The sequence below is a fragment of the Solanum lycopersicum genome, chromosome 4 (genome assembly GCF_036512215.1).
Source record: "Solanum lycopersicum chromosome 4, SLM_r2.1".
In the NCBI taxonomy this organism is placed as follows: domain Eukaryota; kingdom Viridiplantae; phylum Streptophyta; class Magnoliopsida; order Solanales; family Solanaceae; genus Solanum; species Solanum lycopersicum.
Window position 1 is genome coordinate 50,905,642 of NC_090803.1, and position 19,898 is coordinate 50,925,539.

At 25.7% G+C, this 19,898-nt stretch overlaps 1 protein-coding gene and 1 long non-coding RNA gene across 4 annotated transcripts; both read right to left on the bottom strand.

Annotated features, from left to right (window-relative positions):
• Nucleotides 1–5,847: 5,847 nt before the first annotated feature.
• LOC109118736 (uncharacterized) lies at nucleotides 5,848–18,993 on the bottom strand. Of its 3 annotated transcripts, none has more exons than XR_002027635.3 (8): nucleotides 18,717–18,993; nucleotides 18,169–18,236; nucleotides 17,902–17,992; nucleotides 17,654–17,744; nucleotides 16,774–16,846; nucleotides 15,787–15,832; nucleotides 7,335–7,421; nucleotides 5,848–6,357 (listed from the first exon to the last, which is right to left on the bottom strand). It is a non-coding gene; the product is annotated as an uncharacterized lncRNA (long non-coding RNA). The 3 variants fall into 3 exon arrangements; XR_002027637.3 differs by having other exon boundaries at nucleotides 7,335–7,404; nucleotides 18,717–18,939; XR_002027636.3 differs by having other exon boundaries at nucleotides 16,774–16,924; nucleotides 18,717–18,915.
• On the bottom strand, nucleotides 10,712–11,940 carry LOC101251976 (vacuolar iron transporter homolog 1-like). Its single transcript, XM_069297170.1, has one exon. It carries the CDS (start codon nucleotides 11,528–11,530, stop codon nucleotides 11,021–11,023), a length of 510 nt encoding a protein of 169 aa, XP_069153271.1. The 5' UTR covers nucleotides 11,531–11,940; the 3' UTR covers nucleotides 10,712–11,020.
• Nucleotides 18,994–19,898: the final 905 nt, after the last annotated feature.

Here is a 19,898-nt window from a genome sequence, read left to right on the forward strand (position 1 = left end):
TTAGAAAAAGAATAATAAAAAATAAAAAATAAATATATAATAAAAAGAATGTAAAAAATGTACACGAAAAAGTAAAAAAAAATACTTTAAAAATGAAAAGATACAAAAAGTATAGTGTTAAAAATATGTGAAATATTTTATTATTATCATAAAAAAAAACTATTAAAAAGGGTAAAAAAAAAAAGAAGAAGAAAATCAATGTAAAAAAAAAAACAAAAATACAAAAAAAAGAGAGAAATTAAGAAATAAGCAAAATGTTGAAAGAATAATAAAAAATAATAATGTATAAAAACTTGCATGCTTCTAAAATTGGATGGTTTTAAATATGTTAATATAAATCAAAGAATGAGGGTAAATACATTTGTCTTAATAATACAATATTCATAAATTAGTTTAAGTCATGAATGTCCATAAAGCGACCGTGCTAGAACCACGGGATCGAGGGGTGCCTAATACCTTCCCTTTGTTCAATAGAATTTCTTACCCAATTTTTGATTTCACAGACCATAAAATAATGAGTCAACTTCCTTTTGATTAGGGATGTAAATAAGGTGACTTGGAACACCGTAACTCAATTCCAAATGGCGACTCTAAAAAAAATCCCCTAATCAATAACGTCACTTAAATTGGAAAAACCCATACGCCGCCGCGCGAAAAAAGGGGTGTGGCAATGCAGAGTTTAATTATGCAGGTATTAGTTATGCAGGTGTTTAGTTATACAAGTATTAGCTATGCAGGTATTAATTATGCAAGGTTTAGAGATTACAATACATGAATTATTAAGTATTGAATATCAAACTTGTTGTAAATTATTAATTTATATTATTTACAAAATAATAATACACACTAATTAAATGTAAAAAATATATTTAATAATTTATAATGCTAATATTTGATTAACATATGTAGCGTTAAAAAATATATAATTAATTTCTAATATTAAAAAAATATTTATATTTGCATAAATCAATTAAAATGGTAAGTATATAAAAAGAAATGAAAATAATCTATATATAATATGAAATAAAAGCAACACATGTTGATAGGAAACAATAAAGTTTCCAATTATAAAAAATTAAAAGAAACAAAAGTGGTCTAAATATAAAAAAGAAATAAAAACAACAAACTTATATATAGGAAAACAATAAAGTTTCCAATTAAAAATAATAAAATAAATTAATAGGGTAAATATGTAATTTATCATTTTAATACATGTATAACTAATACCCACATAACTTATTCCAGCTTCTACCCTGCATAACTTTATACATAGATTCCCTCATAAGTTATGTTGGTATTAATCATGTAAAACTACAAAAATGCAACCAAACATGATATAAGTTATGTTGACTTTTCTATCTAAACAAAAATTTCTACCAAACATTGTATAACTTAATACATTATTTTATATATGAATAAGAGACAAGTTATATCGTAACCAAACGGCTCCTTAATAAAATAATTTATAGTCATACAAATTAATATTGTTCATTTTGGACCATAAATTTTTCAAAGTCTTCCTTTCTTTCTTAAACCCCGTGGCGAATCAAACTATGTCATATAAAATGAGACGAAGTAATATATATTGGTCCCGCACTCACACAAACACCTAATATCTAGTATGAACAGGAACAAATAAATCCCTTTTATTATAAAATTAGTATATACGAGAATAAATTTTATTTTTATGTGTATATTTTGAAGTAAACCCCCTCAACACTTGTAAAGAGGCTAGCTTAGTGGTAAAGGGTGTTCAAGATTTCTCCTGAATATCTCAGATTTGAATCTGCCCAAAAGCACTTTTTGTTTTGTTATCGCCATTTAAAAAAAATCAAATCACGAGGCTAAGATGAGCTCAACATTTTTGAGCTGGAGCTTTATTATTTTTTTTGGAAAAATTACATGATATAGCGAACATTAATATATATTTAAGATGAATAGCTATAGTTTACTTTTTTTTTTATTATATAGCTATACTATAATATTAAATAGCAAAATTAATTAATTATACATGAATAATCAATTTTTTAAAATTTTATATAAATATTAAGAAATATTAAGTAGCAAAGCAATTAGTATATGCCTAATCAATTATGTTAGGCATGTTTTGCGGTGCTTGTTCTCTATGTTTACCATCTTCAATATTTTCCTTTTCAATATTTCTATAGCATCGATTTATTTTATTTTTTCAAAAATCCTTCTAATTCATAATCTTTTTGCATAATTGCAAGAGTTATTTTTGTGTTTCATCTTCATTAGGTATCTTCTAATTGCATTTTTTTTGTTTTTATGAAGATTATATTTGTATACATTTATATATTTCATTTATTTTCATAGAGTTTCAATTGAAGATTTTTCATTATAATGGTGAAAATCAGTACTCCAATATACATTTATTTGATGAATTATTGGATGAACTTCCTACGTTGATTTCAATAGCAGTGGAAAAAAGTAGTACAACAAAAACAGGAGAAAAGAGACATTAAGATTTAATTGTACAACAAAAGCAGAAGAAAAAATTAATAAGTTATATTCATACGTATATAGTTGTAAAAAAAGTAATACAAGATGGACATGAACAAAGGTTGATTAGGATATATAATTATATTTGAATACACTTGGATATTCACATTGTAGTATGTTCTATTTTTCTTATTTTTGGGTTGTCCATGTATCCAATTTTTGTTCAACAACAAGTGTATTCAAATGTATGTTATATAGGTGTATTAATAAGGTAACTATTTAAATTGTTGTGCTCTTATGCTAAATTGATATACTTTACCAAGTTTGATATATTAATACATTAAATTCTATGATGGTTTGTATTTTTCAATTTTTTATACAGTAAAATGGTTATACATCTGGATACTTATATTGTATTATATTTCATAGTCGTTTTTTTAAATTGCCCAATTGTATTGAAATATCATCACAAGTTGAAAGGTTGATTAGGATATATAAGTATATTTGAATACACTTAGATACTCACATTGTGTTATGTTCTATTTTTCTTATTTTTGGGTTGTCCATGTATTTTTGTTTAACAACAAAGGTAGTCATATGTAAATTATATAGGTGTATTCATAAGATAAATGTATTTAAATTGTTGCTAAATTGATATACTTTATCAAGTTTGATATATTAATACATTAAGTTTTATGGTGATTTGTATCCTAGATATATTAATACATCAAGTTATATAAGTCATTGTATCCATTTGAAATCAAAGTATTCATATGCTAACTATATAAATTAAATAATACATTTTTCTTAGTAGGAAATTGTATTATATGTGTTGAATCGTCCGATTGAAGCGCCGCATAAGTAGATTTACAAAAATCAAAATTACCGCACATGTTATGCTTCTCATGGAGTTCAACTCTTTAAAATCGAAAGAAATAAGATTCATTTATCAATTCAGCAAATATAATATATAAATTTAACTAAGCAAAATTTTATAAATATATTTATGACGTCTGAATAAGAACAATGAAGTAAGAATAATGAGACAACAAAAGAATGGGGTAAAATGTATCCAATATTTTTTTTATTTAAATGGAATCTGAATATATATATGTTTTCAATAGGTAAATATTAATTGGTAATTTAATAATGGAAAGTTAAGAGTTTATGGAAGTAATTAAAGGGTTGTAACATAAATTATCTTATTTAGTGAATTAAAATTGTAACTATATTACTGTATAAATAATAATAATAGTAAAAGTTATACAACCAGCTAGATATAGACATAAATTGTAGTTATTTTTTATAAATATCATACTTATAGCTATTAAAATTCAATATCCCTATAACTATAATCATTTTTGTAAATTGCTTTTTTTTTTGTTTCCATGTTATTTCTCTTCAATATTCATTTGTTCAAATGTCGGAGGAACATTATATTTATTTTTTGTATTTTATTCTTTCTATCTCTATTACTCATTTTACTTTTACGTAACTTTCTTTTTATAATTCAAAGGAACTTTTTAAAAAACTATCAATTATTCTTAAACTTGAAATTGAGATAGAGAAAAAATATTTTAAAGGTAAGTTAAACAAAACTTAATCGAACGAATAAATTTGAAAGGCATGATTATTCATGATATCTCTTTATTATTCATGATATTTCTTTCTTACTTTTTCATTTCTATTCTAGATAGATATAAGCTATATTTATTTGAGTTATTTGTCTCTTTTTTTCACCGATTGACCTTATAAGTTGAATAAATGAACAAAAAATTGGCGATGCCATTAATTTGTCCTTTTAATATGCATTATAATATTGGTAACTCATTCCCCACACATTTGTAAAGAGTATTATACATTTTTTAAAGTAACATGTGATCAAAAGAACACTAATTTAATTTATTTAAATTTTTTAAAGTAAAGTAAAATAATAAAAAGTCATTTAAAAATAATAATAAAATCAATGAAGAAAGATAAAAATAGGAAGAACCATTAAACGCAGAATGACAAGTCAAAATAAATTTAACGGATTAAGAATAATACTTTTCTTCCCCGATCAGTTTTGCTCTATTTTTTTCTTTACTTCTTTATATGTTGAATCCCTTCATAATCCTGGCTCCGTCATTATATATATATATATATATATAAAGCCTGTGCTTATTTTATTATATCATAATTATGTCTATGCATATGATAAAATCAATTCAATCAGTTTTTTTTAAAAAAAAAAAGAAAACAATTTTAGCAACCAGTAATTAGACGGAGCTGCAACAATTGAACCATTTCGGGCTATCTTTCACTAAATATCCAATAAAGTTATATTTTTTTTAACAAGATCATCCAATATTGTCTGTATGTTTTCATAATTACCCTATTCATATTTGACCACCAAAATATGACATGACATTTTTTTATTTAGTTCACATAATATTTTTTCTCATTTCATGGCAATAAATCATGACCTGATGCGATCCAACTCAACTCTAACCCATAACCCAAATCAACCTCATTGGGAATCACGTTTGTAGTAAAAAGAAAAAATTCACCAACATGTCAAATTAATTGAAAGTTTACACGACGAGGTTGTATTTGGTATAAAACTTAAACAAGCGAATTTCATTATTTGGATGAATAGTAAAATGAATCTTTATAATGCCGTTAAAAAAATTTTCAGACTTTGCCTAAGAAAATGAGAAAGAAGATGACACAACAGATAGGGTTAATTTAGGTTATAGGTTAGTGTTAGACTGAATTGAATCGGATCTATAAACTAATATTTATTATCTATAAATCAAAATTTCTAAGGAATCATTTGATTACAGATTTTGTATTTGATTTGGCAATTTTTATTTGTCTAGTTTTTAAGATATTCGAAAAACAAATCCCAAAATTTCAAAATATAAATTTTCATATATTATTTACCCCAACAAACTTTATCTTGCTTTTCACTTTTCAGTAATTTGATTTAGAAATACATGCTTGCTATCAGAAGATTATTAGTAAGATATATCAAGCAATAGTTGGTACTATGTATGTTGTAATTTTTCTTCTTCACTCTGTTATTAATAGTTTTTATTATAATATCATATTGTAATTTAGAATAATATGGTGTCCATTTTAATGTAAAAATGGTAATTTTATGTCAAGTTATAGATTTTTTTTGATAGCTTGTAGAAAATATGATTACAAGTCATGTTTCATGTTTTCTTTTAAGTAAATAAAAATATATATCTCTAAAAAATTATGATCAAATACTTTTGAAACTTCACCCAAATTTAATTTATAAAAAATATTTAAAAATCTATAATATTACTAAATCTTAAATCCGGAAAACAAAGCAAAAACTGTAATCCAACATATACAATGTTGGGAAATTAAATCTTTTATTGAGTATAACAATATCAGAAGATAGTTTTATTAATTCTTAATTATAAATAAGAACATAATATCATTTATGTTTCATTTAGGACCAAAATATCATTCAACTATTACTATTTTTTTCAAATATATTTGACACATCAAAAGTCTTATTCTCTCCTAGTTGACATGTCACTAAAGTTTTTTTTTCACGACCCAAAAATGGACGCGATGACACTCGTCTTATCCCACCAAGACAAGTCAGCCTAAAACGCAACTATTACAATAAAATGCGGAAATTTACTATCAACTTACATTATACCCAAAAAACCTAATTGTCACGTGTACAAGCCTCTAAAATATTACAATTGAATCAAAAGAAAATATAAGTCTCATATGATATTGTTTCTAGACTAGAACAAAATCATAAATAGGAGTAAGGAGGGATGCTGAGATGATCAACAACTACCTCACAAATCTCCAGGAAGCCTCGGAAAAGAAGAGAATATATCATAAAAGGTCCGGACTAGTAACCTACAAACAATTGTAGAAGTAAGGGGTGAGTACCAAAACCACACGGTACTAAGAAAGTAAATCCCTAAACACAAGCTAAGGGGATCAAATACGGGTACTCCTACCACCCCCAACCGAACCTCCACAACTACAAGCTGCATAAAAATCAGTCCAACCTAACAGCTCACAATTTACATAGAAAGTAACTCAACAACAACACTTAGACAAATTACATATTCTCCACAACAACACTTTACCCAATTACATATCCTCAACAACAACACTTCAACAAATTACATATCCTCAATAGCAACACTTCAACAAATTACATATCCTCAACAACAACACATCAACAAATTACATATCCTCAATAACAAGCTCAGTATTCAACAATCACAAGTTTCACAGAAAGGCAATTACAAGATCAACAAAACACAATATCAAGTTCACTAAGTATGTGCAATGCAATGGAATGCAATGTCAAGTATAATGATGCATGTCTGACCTAGTGATACACACCCGCTGTCTCTCAGGCCGGGACCCATGTAGGACATATCTATCTATGCATCTGTTGCGGCGCATGACACGACCCTCGATAATAATAACCATCGCGGCGCGCGATACGTCCCTCGAAATGGTACATCCTCTTTAAGTTTTCATTCTTTCTCAATGCACATAACACTTGTCACAATCATGTCTTAAAATAATGCAAATGACATGTTCACACAAATAAAGAGGACACACCCATTTTCATAACACTGCACAATTCACAACAACATCAACAATGATTCAACAAGCCTTTCAAACCATTCTTTATTATCAACACATCACACACAAGCAATTATTCACATTGCCTTTTTATTACCCTTTGTTTTCATCATTAGAATTAATTGATGTGAACAAGTCAAACCATCACCAAGTCCCATTACTCCCAAATATATACCAACAGGAAATACACGCATTTCCTACACTTAACAAGAGTTTAGAAATTCACTTGCCTCAATCAATCAAGAATTCATTCTGAAACTTGAGCCTTCCTCTTTCGTTGAACTTTCAACTCAAAGTAATCTATTCAAAAAAATGACCTACATAAGATTTCAAGACTAATTAACAACACTCAAATCTATAATAAAGTTCCAAATCTTGATGTCAAGTAACATATCAATTCTCATATTTCTAAATTTCAAGTCTACGGTTAAGTTTCAACTTCTCCATTATCATAAATTTAATTGTTTTCATATAATTTTACCATTATATTTAGTTACACATAATAATGTACCAAACTAGGATTATTTAAAATATAAAGACTATAAGGCATATTTAAAAAAATAAGAAAATAAGTGACATTAATAATATGGTTCATTGTGTTGAAATGCTAGAATTACCAGTGCCTTTATCATTAGGCAATGATTAGGCTACAGTTTTGTCCCCAAAAATTGTTGCACCATTAACAATTTTCACCTTCTTTCTTCCAACCCACTTAATATAACGACAATACAATTCATATGCAAAATTTTAAATTTAGCCGTAGGATATTAACGAAACACGAGTAATTCTTTACTTGAAAAGTGAAGTTTGGATTCCCACATTGATCGCCTCTTAGCGCAGGTGACTTATGTTCTCCTCTTTTATCTATTTTCTAATTTATGTACTAAATTGACAAACCCTACTTCTTATTTCAATATATAATAGTTAAATAGTACATGGTCTTAAATAAATTATCACTTTAATCCACTAACTTTCAATTAATTTAATTATCTATAATTACCCATCAACAAATTAACTAAAGTTAAAAGAATAGTTTAGAATTTTTTAAAAAATTGATTTTTCGGGTCATTACATTTTTATAACAATAGATTAATTTGATTCATTAAACTCATTTAACTAAACTAATGATCATATTTTTTTTAAAAAAACGTGAGTTTATTAAGAATAAATTTTTATACTTAAAAACTCTTTTATTATAATTAATTTCTTTATTTATTTATGTTAGGAAGAATATCTTCTTAAAACGTACTATAATATCATCAATTTTAAATACTTATTAGATGTATACATTCGAAAATATTTGATATACAAATTACTCATTAATGCTAACTCAAACTATTAATCATATATTTTTATGATGAAGCAACAATATAAAATGTCAATTAATTATTACAATAAAACCAATGGTGTATTTTGAAATTCATGCTTATACTTTTTTTTCTTTAAAAAAATAGAAAGTGAATAATATTATTACTATTTTTATTCCAAAAAAGTAAATACTAAATATCTCAAAAGTCTCATTCTATTCTAGTTGATACATCATGTTATTAAATCATCATTTAAAAAACTATCGACCTTTTAAATTCATTAAATTTATGTCTCTAAAAAATATATATAAATTACATAAAGATTTATGATGATTATAAACAAAAAATTTAAAAAAGAACACTAACTTATGTTTTTTTTATCTAACAAAATTCATTGAAAAAAACTTTGTGTGCAATTATTACTTGATAATTTTCAAAATCCATAAGTAAATTATTTTAAAAATTTAAGCAATTTTTTTCAAAAGTAGTCAAATAAAGTTTTAAGGTTGACAAAAAAGTTAGTAAGAAAGAGAAAATTATTATAATTATTTTTTTAAATTTAATATTTTATTTTTATTCTTTTATTGTTGTATTATATTATATTTTAACTTATCATATCACTAAACACCAATATATATATATATATATATATATATATATATATAATGAGGTATTGAATACATAATTTAGACATTATAAAATCTATCAAATTAGAAATATATGTGTCGCCCAATAGGTACTTATCACATGTAACTTGTAAATGTATATTTGTCCTCTTCATTATTTTATTTTTTAAGGTGCGTAAATGAATGATAATAAATAAAACAAAAAATGGTTCTTTTATAATTATCACTCATTACGCTATTTAAAAAAATAAAAATCCCATCAAAATCATCATTAGTCAAAGTAAAAACGGGAATGAAGTGACCAAAACCTCAAAATAAGATCGCAAAAAGACATAGCAAAATAATTTTGGTGTGAAGAATTGTTTCGCTTAACTGATACTCAATCAGTATCATATATTAGTGTATTGGTATCATTAAGGATGATAATTAAGTAAAATTATCAATTTTAATGATACAATTACCATATATGATAAATTTATACCGGTATAATATATGATACTTATTTAGTATAAGTTAAGCAAAAATTATCAACCTTAATGATACCAATACAATATAGGATATTAATTCAGTATCAATTAAGCGAAAATTATCAGTCTTATTGCATAAGGTATGAGTTGTAATTATTCATAACATTCAGAAATTACTTTTGAATTTGGATTTATGAATTTATATTTGTTTTAAATTTTATAACCCATTTATCTTAGTTTTCCCTTGAATCTATCCGTCTCTTCTTTAAATAAAGTAACATGCAAAAACAAAAGCTTATGTTTTGTTTTATAGCAACAATTACATTAAATTAAATTCTTATACACCTTAATTATTTTACTCCTAAAAGAAGAGTCCAATCCTTGCAAGTCTCCATTATCAGAAAAAAGAAAAAAAGAAAGAAAAACGCTGAGTTTAAATATAAACATTTTTAGCTCAGTCTAATTAATAATAATGTTGGGATGGAAGAAGGATAATGCAAGCTCTTCCTAAAGCTTATAATAAGTCTATATTAACGATTTTAAATAGTATTACACACATCGAATATGGATATAAACAAACATATTCATTGTAATTTTCATAAAGAGATTTAGAGGACCTAAAAGATAGAGTGTACATTAACATGATCTTTACTTCAAAAATAAAGTAACTGTTCTAATAGACTCCGTGGTCGGCTAAAAAAAAAGGTCTAAAAAAGAAATAATGAAAATAGGGAAAAGAGAGTAACTTTATGCTAGTAAGTTGCTAATTCATATTAATACCTTTCATGTCAAGCTAATGATTTTAAACAGCACTACACACAATCACACATGAATTAAAAAAAACATAGTAAGTGTTAAAGGATAAATATATTTAAAAAGGTGAAATAACATAGAAAAGTATCACCAAAATTTCTGGCCAAAAAAACTTTTTTTCCCAAAAGAAGAAGAAGAAAAAAGAACGAAACAAATCCCCAAGTTATATTTTTCTTTGATAGAAATCCCAAGTTTTTATAGAACTAATTATTAGCCTTATAATAGGATGAATTGATGATCATCAAAAAAGAAGGAGAAGAAGAAGAACGAAACAGAGATTTTTAAGGATGGAAATTAATATATATTATCATATTATATAATGATACATGCATACATACAAATATTATAATACATAGGGACCTATATATATATCCTAGCTACACATAATAACAAATTCTAAACACAAAAAAAGGTATTATTATGGCATTATCCCACAATTAATATTTAGTAGCATATATAACTAGATAAAATACGATTTAGCGATACACAAACTCAATAGCTTAATGATAAAATTCACTGGCTAAAATTATTTAGCAATAGATTATCAAAAAACTATGAATAATTTGGTAGCTAATTCCAGTTAAAGACCACTAGAACCAATCAATTTAGTCAAGCCATAAGTTATAGCCATGGCCAACCAACCTCCAAACAAAACCCTAGCAGATGACTTGATTGCTGGTGCTTTTCCCAACACAGCACCTAATCATGCAAACACCATTAAAGCTATGGTGACAGCAGCAACAACAGCTCCAATTCTCACTTTATAATCTCTTATAAAAGATGCAGCCAGTAATGGCACAATTGCACCTACTGAAAATGCTAGAGCTGATGCTGCTGCTGCTTGTGCTGGATTAGGCAAGACATTTTTTTCTTCCTCGTCCTCGTGATCTCCTTGGATTTTATTTCGTCTCTTATTGTCTCTCTTCATTTGAGCAATTTCAATATCGAGCTGAGAATAAACGGAGACAAATTCTCCTATAGCCATAGAACATGCGCCGGCCACTAGGCCGGCGAATACAGTAAGGATCACGACTTTGATGTCCTTTTTGACAGCACTAATTCCCATAATTAATGATGCGGTTGAAACCAACCCATCATTGGCTCCGAGCACAGCTGCTCGGAGCCACTGAGAACGTTTTGAGTAATCAAACTCTTTTTCTTCAACTTGTTGATGATCTAGGCTTATTTGTTGTTGCTCCATATCAGGATTCATAGAGAGAGTGAACTTTGATTCTTGTTGAGTGTTATTACTTTCTTCATTTGATACCGTAGTTGTTGTTTTTTTTTGGATGAAAATGTGAATAAAAATGAATTGGAAATAACTAATTTATAGTAGAAGAAGAGTGAAGAACAAGTAGATGATTGTGCTTGACACACGCCAATAATGTAGTAGTGGAGGAAAATGTGGAGACTTTTTTTTTCATATCCATATCTGAAGTTCACGTTAGAGCTTTGACTAAACATATTCAGATTTAGCATTGCAAAGCTTATTTAGAGATGGATAGATTAAAGGTAAAACACTCTCACAAGTACACCACAAACCATGTTGGTAAAATGTGGGGACTTGTATGAGCACTAACATATAAATTAGTTATTTCCAAATCATTTTTATTCACATTTTTCATCCAACTATTCACATTTTTTTTCTTTTTCTTTTATTCTTACGATGGAGTCTTGCAAGGATTGGACTCTACTTTTTTGAGTAAATTCTTGAGGTTTATAAGAATTTAATTTAATTTAGTTGTTGCTATAAAAATTGCATGTTACTTTTATATAAAGAAGAATGAAAGAAGGGTTTCTTTGATATACTTTTTCTTTTTTTTCCAAAAGAAAGTCCTTTTAAAGAAATAGTTAAAATGCTGTCCTTTAATTTTTTATCATTTTTAGTTCACACAACATCTACAAAAAGACCAAAATTGCTGCTGAAATTAATGATAAAATGTTTGTAACGATATTTAACTTATTCATAACTAGAAAGAGATGTTTGTAACGATATTTAACTTATTCATAACTAGAAAGAGATCTTATAGGGAGAAAAAAGAGGGGGAAAAACTAAAGATGAAATAACATAGAAAAAAATATCATTTTAATCAAATTTTTTGGCCAATTTTTTTTTTCAAAATTAAAATCTTTAACATGAAAGAAGAAAATGGTTTTCTAATTTTTGTGCTAAGCTAGGATTGGTTTATCATTTATGTGATAAAAAAGAGAAACTTTAAGGCATTGAATTGCACCAAAATTAGCTTAAATAATGGAGAAGTTTTATTGCCTTTTGTCCTCGATACTACTCTCTTGAGTTTTATGTCCATATATATTTTGAAAAGGACAATTATACATTTATAAGTTACGTTATAAAAAAAAGTAATCGCTAAAGTTATTTTTTGAAACTCCCTTAATTTGTCCTTTTGCGATCTTGTTTTGAGGTTTTGCTCACTTTATTTCCGTGTTTACTTTGACAAACCGTAATTTTGGTAGGTTTTTTAATTTTTTTAAATAGCATAATGAGTGATAATGAATTTATTTTTTTTGTTTTATTCATTATCACTTATTTAGACACCTTGAAAACACAAAATAATGAAGAGGACAAATATACACTTACAAGTTACTTGTGATAAATACCTATTAGGCAACACATATATTTCTAATCTGATAAAATTTATAACGTCTGAATTCTGTTTCAATACGTCATATAAAAAGTAATGGCTAAAGTTATTTTTTCAAACTCCCTTAATTTGTTCTGTTATGATTGTTTCGAGGTTTTATTCACTTTATTTATGTGTTTATTTTGACCAAAGAGGCCCATAATTTTTATAGTGTATTATTTTTTTAAATAGCGTAATGAGTGATAATGAATAAATTTCAATTTATACTTTATTTAATATCACTCATTGCACATTAAAAAAATAAAATGATGAGAAACATCACCAAAATCATAAGCCTCTTTGATCAAAGTATATACAAATAAATAACAAATCAGTTTTGATTTGTTATTCAGCTCACATATAAATATAAAAAAAAAAAATTTAAATGACCTCCATGAATTTTGGTGTATAAATCAATCTTGTTATAAACATTTTCTTATTCCTAATTTTGGCGTAACTGAATGTCTTTAAGTTACTCTCTTTTTTCAAAAAAATCAATCCCACAAAAATTAGAAAATCATTTAACTATTTCCTTAAAAGGACTTTCTTTCGGAGAAAAAAAGAAAAAAGTAATCAAAGAAACCCTTCTTTCATTCTTCTTTAAATAATAATAAAACAACAATACAAGATTTAATTTACTAAATAAATTATTCTTTTTTTATTATATATCTTTGAGAGCTGAGCAACACTTTGTTTTAACGATAAGTATATATAACTACAAATAATTGCAAACTTTTAATTGTGAACAAACTTTATCATAAAAATATCTTTTAACGATAATAAATATGCACATTAACAAAAAATATTAAAATTTTTATTGATATTAATTAAATGTTATTTAATCATATATTGCTATAGACTTTAGAGACATTTATATAGAGAATATAAATGTCATTAAATATGCATATTTAATGATAATTAATCATCATTTATTCATTGTTGCCAAGTATATTTTTGATGTAGCCAAGAGTATATTCTGTATTCAACTATTGTGAAATTAAGTGGAGAATCACAATTACTTTTTCTAGAAGCGGGATGAAAAAATAAAGAGAAATTTTGAAAAATAAATAAATAAATTAATGTATAATTTACTCCAAAAAGTTGTCAAGTTTAGTCAGTGGAACCACGCAAGTTTAAATATCATTATTATAAAATTAAAGAAAATAATGATCCATATACTTCTTCGATTTTATTTTATTTGACCCCTAATCTAAAATATAGTTTTATCTTATTTACTTATTTTAGCAAATTAAGATCGTTTTACATTATTATTTATAATATTATTTTTACTATTAAATAACTATACAAAATAGAATTAGTCAAATATTAAATCTCATTAATAAAGTTAATTAATAGCAGAAGAGGCTAAAAGAGGCTTTGGCTTATTAGTACCATTCAAAACTTTATTATTATGTATTATGTATTTTCTTCATTTTATATTATTTGTTATCGATTGACATAGTACACTTATTTTGCTACTAATTAACTTTATTAATGAGATTTTATATTTGACTAATTCTATTTTAAGTAATTATTTAATAGTAAGAATAAGGATGCGGCTCCTTATCATTTTCCCAAGTTCTAGTTTAAATTAGTGATATATGTCATAGTTTAGAACTATTTGTTGAAATCTAATTGATTAAAACAACGTTCTAATCATAGTAATTTACTTTCGTATATTTACTTCTTAAATATTATTGCAATTCAACAATTCTAGATTTACATTATATTATATTCATCATAAATGTATTTAAAAGAATTTCTTTTCTTAATTACTTTGAGTAATTTTTTGCTGATTTTTACTTTTTTCCTTATCGTTTTCTCAAATAATATTTGTCAAATTAAAAATTAAAAATTAAAAATTGTGATCAAATGTTTTTTTATTTCAATTTTTGGAGTAAAATAAATTTTGTCACTTAACTTTAAATTATTTTTTACTTCCTAAATGGAGTCCATATTGCTCTAATAGATGTTGTAGCTCTTAATACTTTATTAGAATAATAAAAAGTTTAATTGTACTATAATTTTTTCCCAAAAAAACTAGAAATATTTAGTAAAGTTTTAAATATGTATGCACTCAGTAAAGAAAAGTTTTTAATATATTTAAGAAAAATATAATGGATAGTAAAAATATTTAAGAAGAAATAACTATTGTTACAACTTTATTTTAATCAATTAGATCTCAATAATTAATTCTATACTCGGACATGTGTCTTCAATCCAAACTAAAACTTAGGAACAATGGAGAGAAGAGAAATGAAGAGGAGTTGGATCCCACGATATTTGTACCCTAAATGGCTTCTATATATGATCTCACTCTGTCTACTTAAATAAAATATAATGTATCCTTTAAGAAATTAAACAATTTTTTTTTAATTTTAAAATTCATACCTAAAATATTTTTTTTTTGTTATGCATTGATCTTTTCAGCTCCAATACCTTTTGATGGTTGTTGGGATTCTTTTTATAACTACCTTCATTATTCAATGTGTGTGTATAGTTTTACTTTGTTTTTAACAATTTATGACATTCAAATTAATTAGGTTTTTTAAAGAAGCTATTGCTATTTAGAGATTTTTTTTTAACTAAACATTATTTAAATGTGTTTTCCACCTATCCTGATTGAATGAATAATTGTTTCTGCTATACTTCAAAACTTTACTCCTTCACTTATTATCATTATTATGTAAAATTCATACATTTCAAGTTAGTGCTGAAGATTGAATTTCTTTTTGTATTTGCAATCAATTTAACACAGGCTTAGAAATAAAATATAGTCAAATAAAAAAATATATTCAAATATGATTAAAAAAAAAAAGAGACTTACCTCAGTTGAGTCTTTTTTTCCCTCATTTACTCCAAAGTTTTACTCCCTATTATTGACAAAAATACGAAGGAACTTCAATTTTCAGCATTGTCACTACAAATCTAATGAATATATTCGCATATGATAGAAGACACTTTGTAGATTAGATTGTAAATTTATTATAAAGTTTTTCTTTTTAAATTGTAGTTCAATATAATTCATATATAAAAACATGTTTCCTTATACAAATTTTATCAGAGAAAAAATATATAACTTTTTACAAATTAGTTATTTAAGAATTTTGTAAACTCTAAGCAAAATTCTCGATCATTCAAGTCGGATAGCATTTATCTACGCTATGATCCGGCCTACATGAACTATAAAATTATTTTAGGTTGTTCATGACTTGCAAATTTTGTTATGAAAAATTTCTTCTTAATAGAATCTCTAAGTAAAAATGCATTTAATTGTACAAATTTTATCAAAAAAGATATACATGAGTTTTTCACAAATTTGTTATTCAAGTATTTTGTAGATGAGATTATTTTTATAAGCTGTAAATTTGCTACAAAATTTTTCCTTTTATATTTTACTTCATAGCGTTCATATGTGAAAATGCATATCACTTTACAGATTTTATCAGAAAAAATATACATAATTTTTTTACAAATTTTTTATCCAAAAGTTTTACTACGTCTTTCATAATATCAAAGCAAATTTAAAGAAAAATGCTTCTATCTTCTCTCGATTTTATTCTCGACAATTCTCTTATTAATTTCATCATAGTAACGAGAAATGTCACTAAAACTGTCAATTGAAATTTTCAGAGAAAAAATTACTAAAGTAATCGATTTTAATGATTTTACAGTTTAGCATAGTTAGATTCAACATGAAAACAACCTCATTAATATCATATTTTATGGATATAGAAAGATATGAATTATAATCAGTGTCAACTAAATTCTTTTTTAAATTAATAATAAGATAACTATTTTATAAAGGACTCACCTTTGTTTGAATAACGATAAAGATGCAATGACATGATCATCGGTTGATCGATAAAATCTCTTCACAAGAAAATCTACAAAAATGTGATGTTCTATTTGATCACTGCTTCAAATTTATAGAATGTATGAAATGTTTTCAATTGCGAAGGGGCCTAAACAACATGACAGAAGAAACAAATGATATATCTAGTTATTTAATTAGCTAAACAAATTATGAAATCTAATTAAGTTATTGTACATCTTCACGACTTGTGATTATTAATGTAAATGTGATCCTAAGGTATACAATCATAAAATAAATGAAGACAAGATGTTAATACAATTTTAATAGGCATTCGTGAGTTGATTGAGAAAATATTAAAAAAAAATCAGTTTTAAGATTCTCAACATAAATTTAGTGAACATCTCTTCACATTATAAATAACACTTTATTGATGAGATTATTTTTAGATTACTTGTGGATTATTATTTTTAATATCTAAGTCCATAACATTTTTGTATAGAAATACATTTCATTCTGTAGATTTCATCAAAAATACAAAATTCTTTTACAAATTTGTTTCTCGTAGATTCTAGTATCTTTCATGGTATCTGAACAAATTCAAAAAAGTCCATTCATCTTTTCTCGATTCTCTTCTGTATTACTTTCTTTTCAATCATTTCTTCATAGAAGTAAAAAATGAAATAAAACTTTTCAATTGAGCTTTAGGGTGAGAAAATCATTAATTCTAATTATATTTTCTATTTAACATATATTATTCACATGAAAATAACATAAAAAATGATAAATCTAACAACAAAATTCAAATAAAAAATTTGATTTGATTTTAAATAAAAAAATTTAATTAATGAAAAGATAATTATTTCGTAAGAAGACTCACCTTTGAGAAGATGCTACGACATAGTCACTGCTTGATTTTCTTTCGATAAAATATTTTTGGAAATAGGATCTACTGCCTCACATCTTCAGATCTGTGAAGTAAAGTTTAAGAAAAATATATCTTATTCACATGAAAATAACATCACTTTTGATAAATTTAACAACAAAATTCAAATAGAAAATTTAAATTGATTTTCAATAAAAAAAATTTAATTAATGATAAGATAATTATTCCGTAAGAAGACTAACCTTTGAGAAGATGCATCGACATTATCACTGCTTGATTTTCTTTCGATAGAAATTTTTTAGAAATAGGATCTACTGCCTCACATCTTCAAATCTGTGAAGTAAAGTTTAAGCAAAATATATAAAAGTAGAATATACTGTACACTACTTCAGATCTGTGAAATGATGTTTAAGGAAGATATTTAAAAGTAAAATCTATTGTATCACTGCTTCAGATCTATGAAATAGCTTCCAAAAACAAGTATATAAAATTAGAATCTATCATCTTACCGCTTTAGATCTATGATGATGTCTCAGGAAGATTTATAATGCTAAGATGCACTGTCTCTACTTCAAATCTGTAAAATAATGTCTTAGAAGTATATAATAAAGTAAGATCTACCGTCTTACTGCTTCAGATCTGTGAAATGGTGTCTAAGAAAAACATACAAGTAAAATCTATTATTTTCTTGCTTTGGATCTATGAAATCATGTCTAAGAAAGATATATAAAAGTAGGATCTACTCCCTCACTACTTCAAATTTGTGAAATGATGTACAAAAATATATAAGAAAAAACAAAGATCTACATTTTTAGAGCCTCAGATCTATGAAATGATGTCTATGAAAATATATATATAAAAAGAATTTACTATTTTTCTGCTTCAGATCTATGAAATAATGTCTAAGAATGATATATAAAAATATGATCTACTGTCTCATCATTTCAGATATGTGAAATGATGCCTAAAAGATATATAAAAATTGGATCTACTACATCAGAGTTTCAGATCCGTAAAATAATGTGTAAGAAATATATCTAAAAGTAGAATCTATTACCTCAGTGTTTCAGATCTAAGCATCCCCTTGATATAAGAAATTTCAATTGTAAAGAGATATGAGCTACATGACACAAGAACAATCTATATACCTAATTATTTTAACAAGCTAAAGAAATTATAAAATTAAATGTTTTGAACAATTTCACTACTTGTGGTTGTGAATGTAAATGTGATGCTAAGTTACGCAATCAGAAAATGAATAAAGAAAAGAACTTGATGCTATTTATAATATGTTTGTGTGAGTTGATTGATAAAACATGAAAAAATTTCAATCATCCGCATCCTCACGAAATATTTGGTGTATACCTCCTCACATGATAAATGACACATTGTAGATAAATTATTTTTAAATTTTTTATAAGATGTAAATTTGTTACAATATTTATATTACATTTTTGTCTATAGAATTTTTATATAAAAATGCATTTGATTGTATAGATTCTATCAGAACATAATTTACATAAAAAAATAATTTTTTTCTTTAAGGTAACTATGATATCTTTCATGGTATCAGAACAAATGTAAATAATTTTTCATCTTTTCTCGATCATCTTCTTAACTTCTTTTCTTTCATTCATTTGTTGATAGTAGGGTTATTTAAAATCAAACCAAAATCGAGCAAGAAAAAAGTTATTGATTTATCAATAATGAATTATTGATTTAACATTTTTATAACAATTTTAATTTTTTTTGTTATTGGGTTATCGATTCTTAACGGTTTGATGTTTTTTCTTAATGGGTTAATCGATAACCCAATAGCAAATTAAATAATCATATTTATACTATTTTGTATATAAAATTGTTGATTTAAAGTTTTATTTTATAATAATCCCAAACGTCGTTATTCATGGAGAGCAAAACATTGATAATAACTGGACTCCACTCTCCTAACAGAGTGGGATTATGCCGATAAGGCGGTGGTGCTCCAGAGGAACAAGTAGCTCTAGAGCAAGATGGTCGGGGGTGGGGGTCAGAACTTAAATGATGCAAAATCTTATTTTTCTCTTTTTCACCAAGTGCCAAAAAAGAGATGAGTATCACTCCAGAAACCTCAAAAGGCTGCTCTAGGCTTGAGAAGGAAAAAAGAAGAGATTTCTAGTGCAAAGATGATGAAAACTTGCTGAATTTCGATCAAATTCACCGTCTCGTTGTCCGAAAGCCAAGATTGAAGCTACAATAC

What these genes read in the sequence shown, in the direction of transcription:
- LOC101251976 (XM_069297170.1), bottom strand. Translation starts at nt 11,530, where the DNA reads ATGAATCCTGATATGGAGCAACAACAAATAAGCCTAGATCATCAACAA.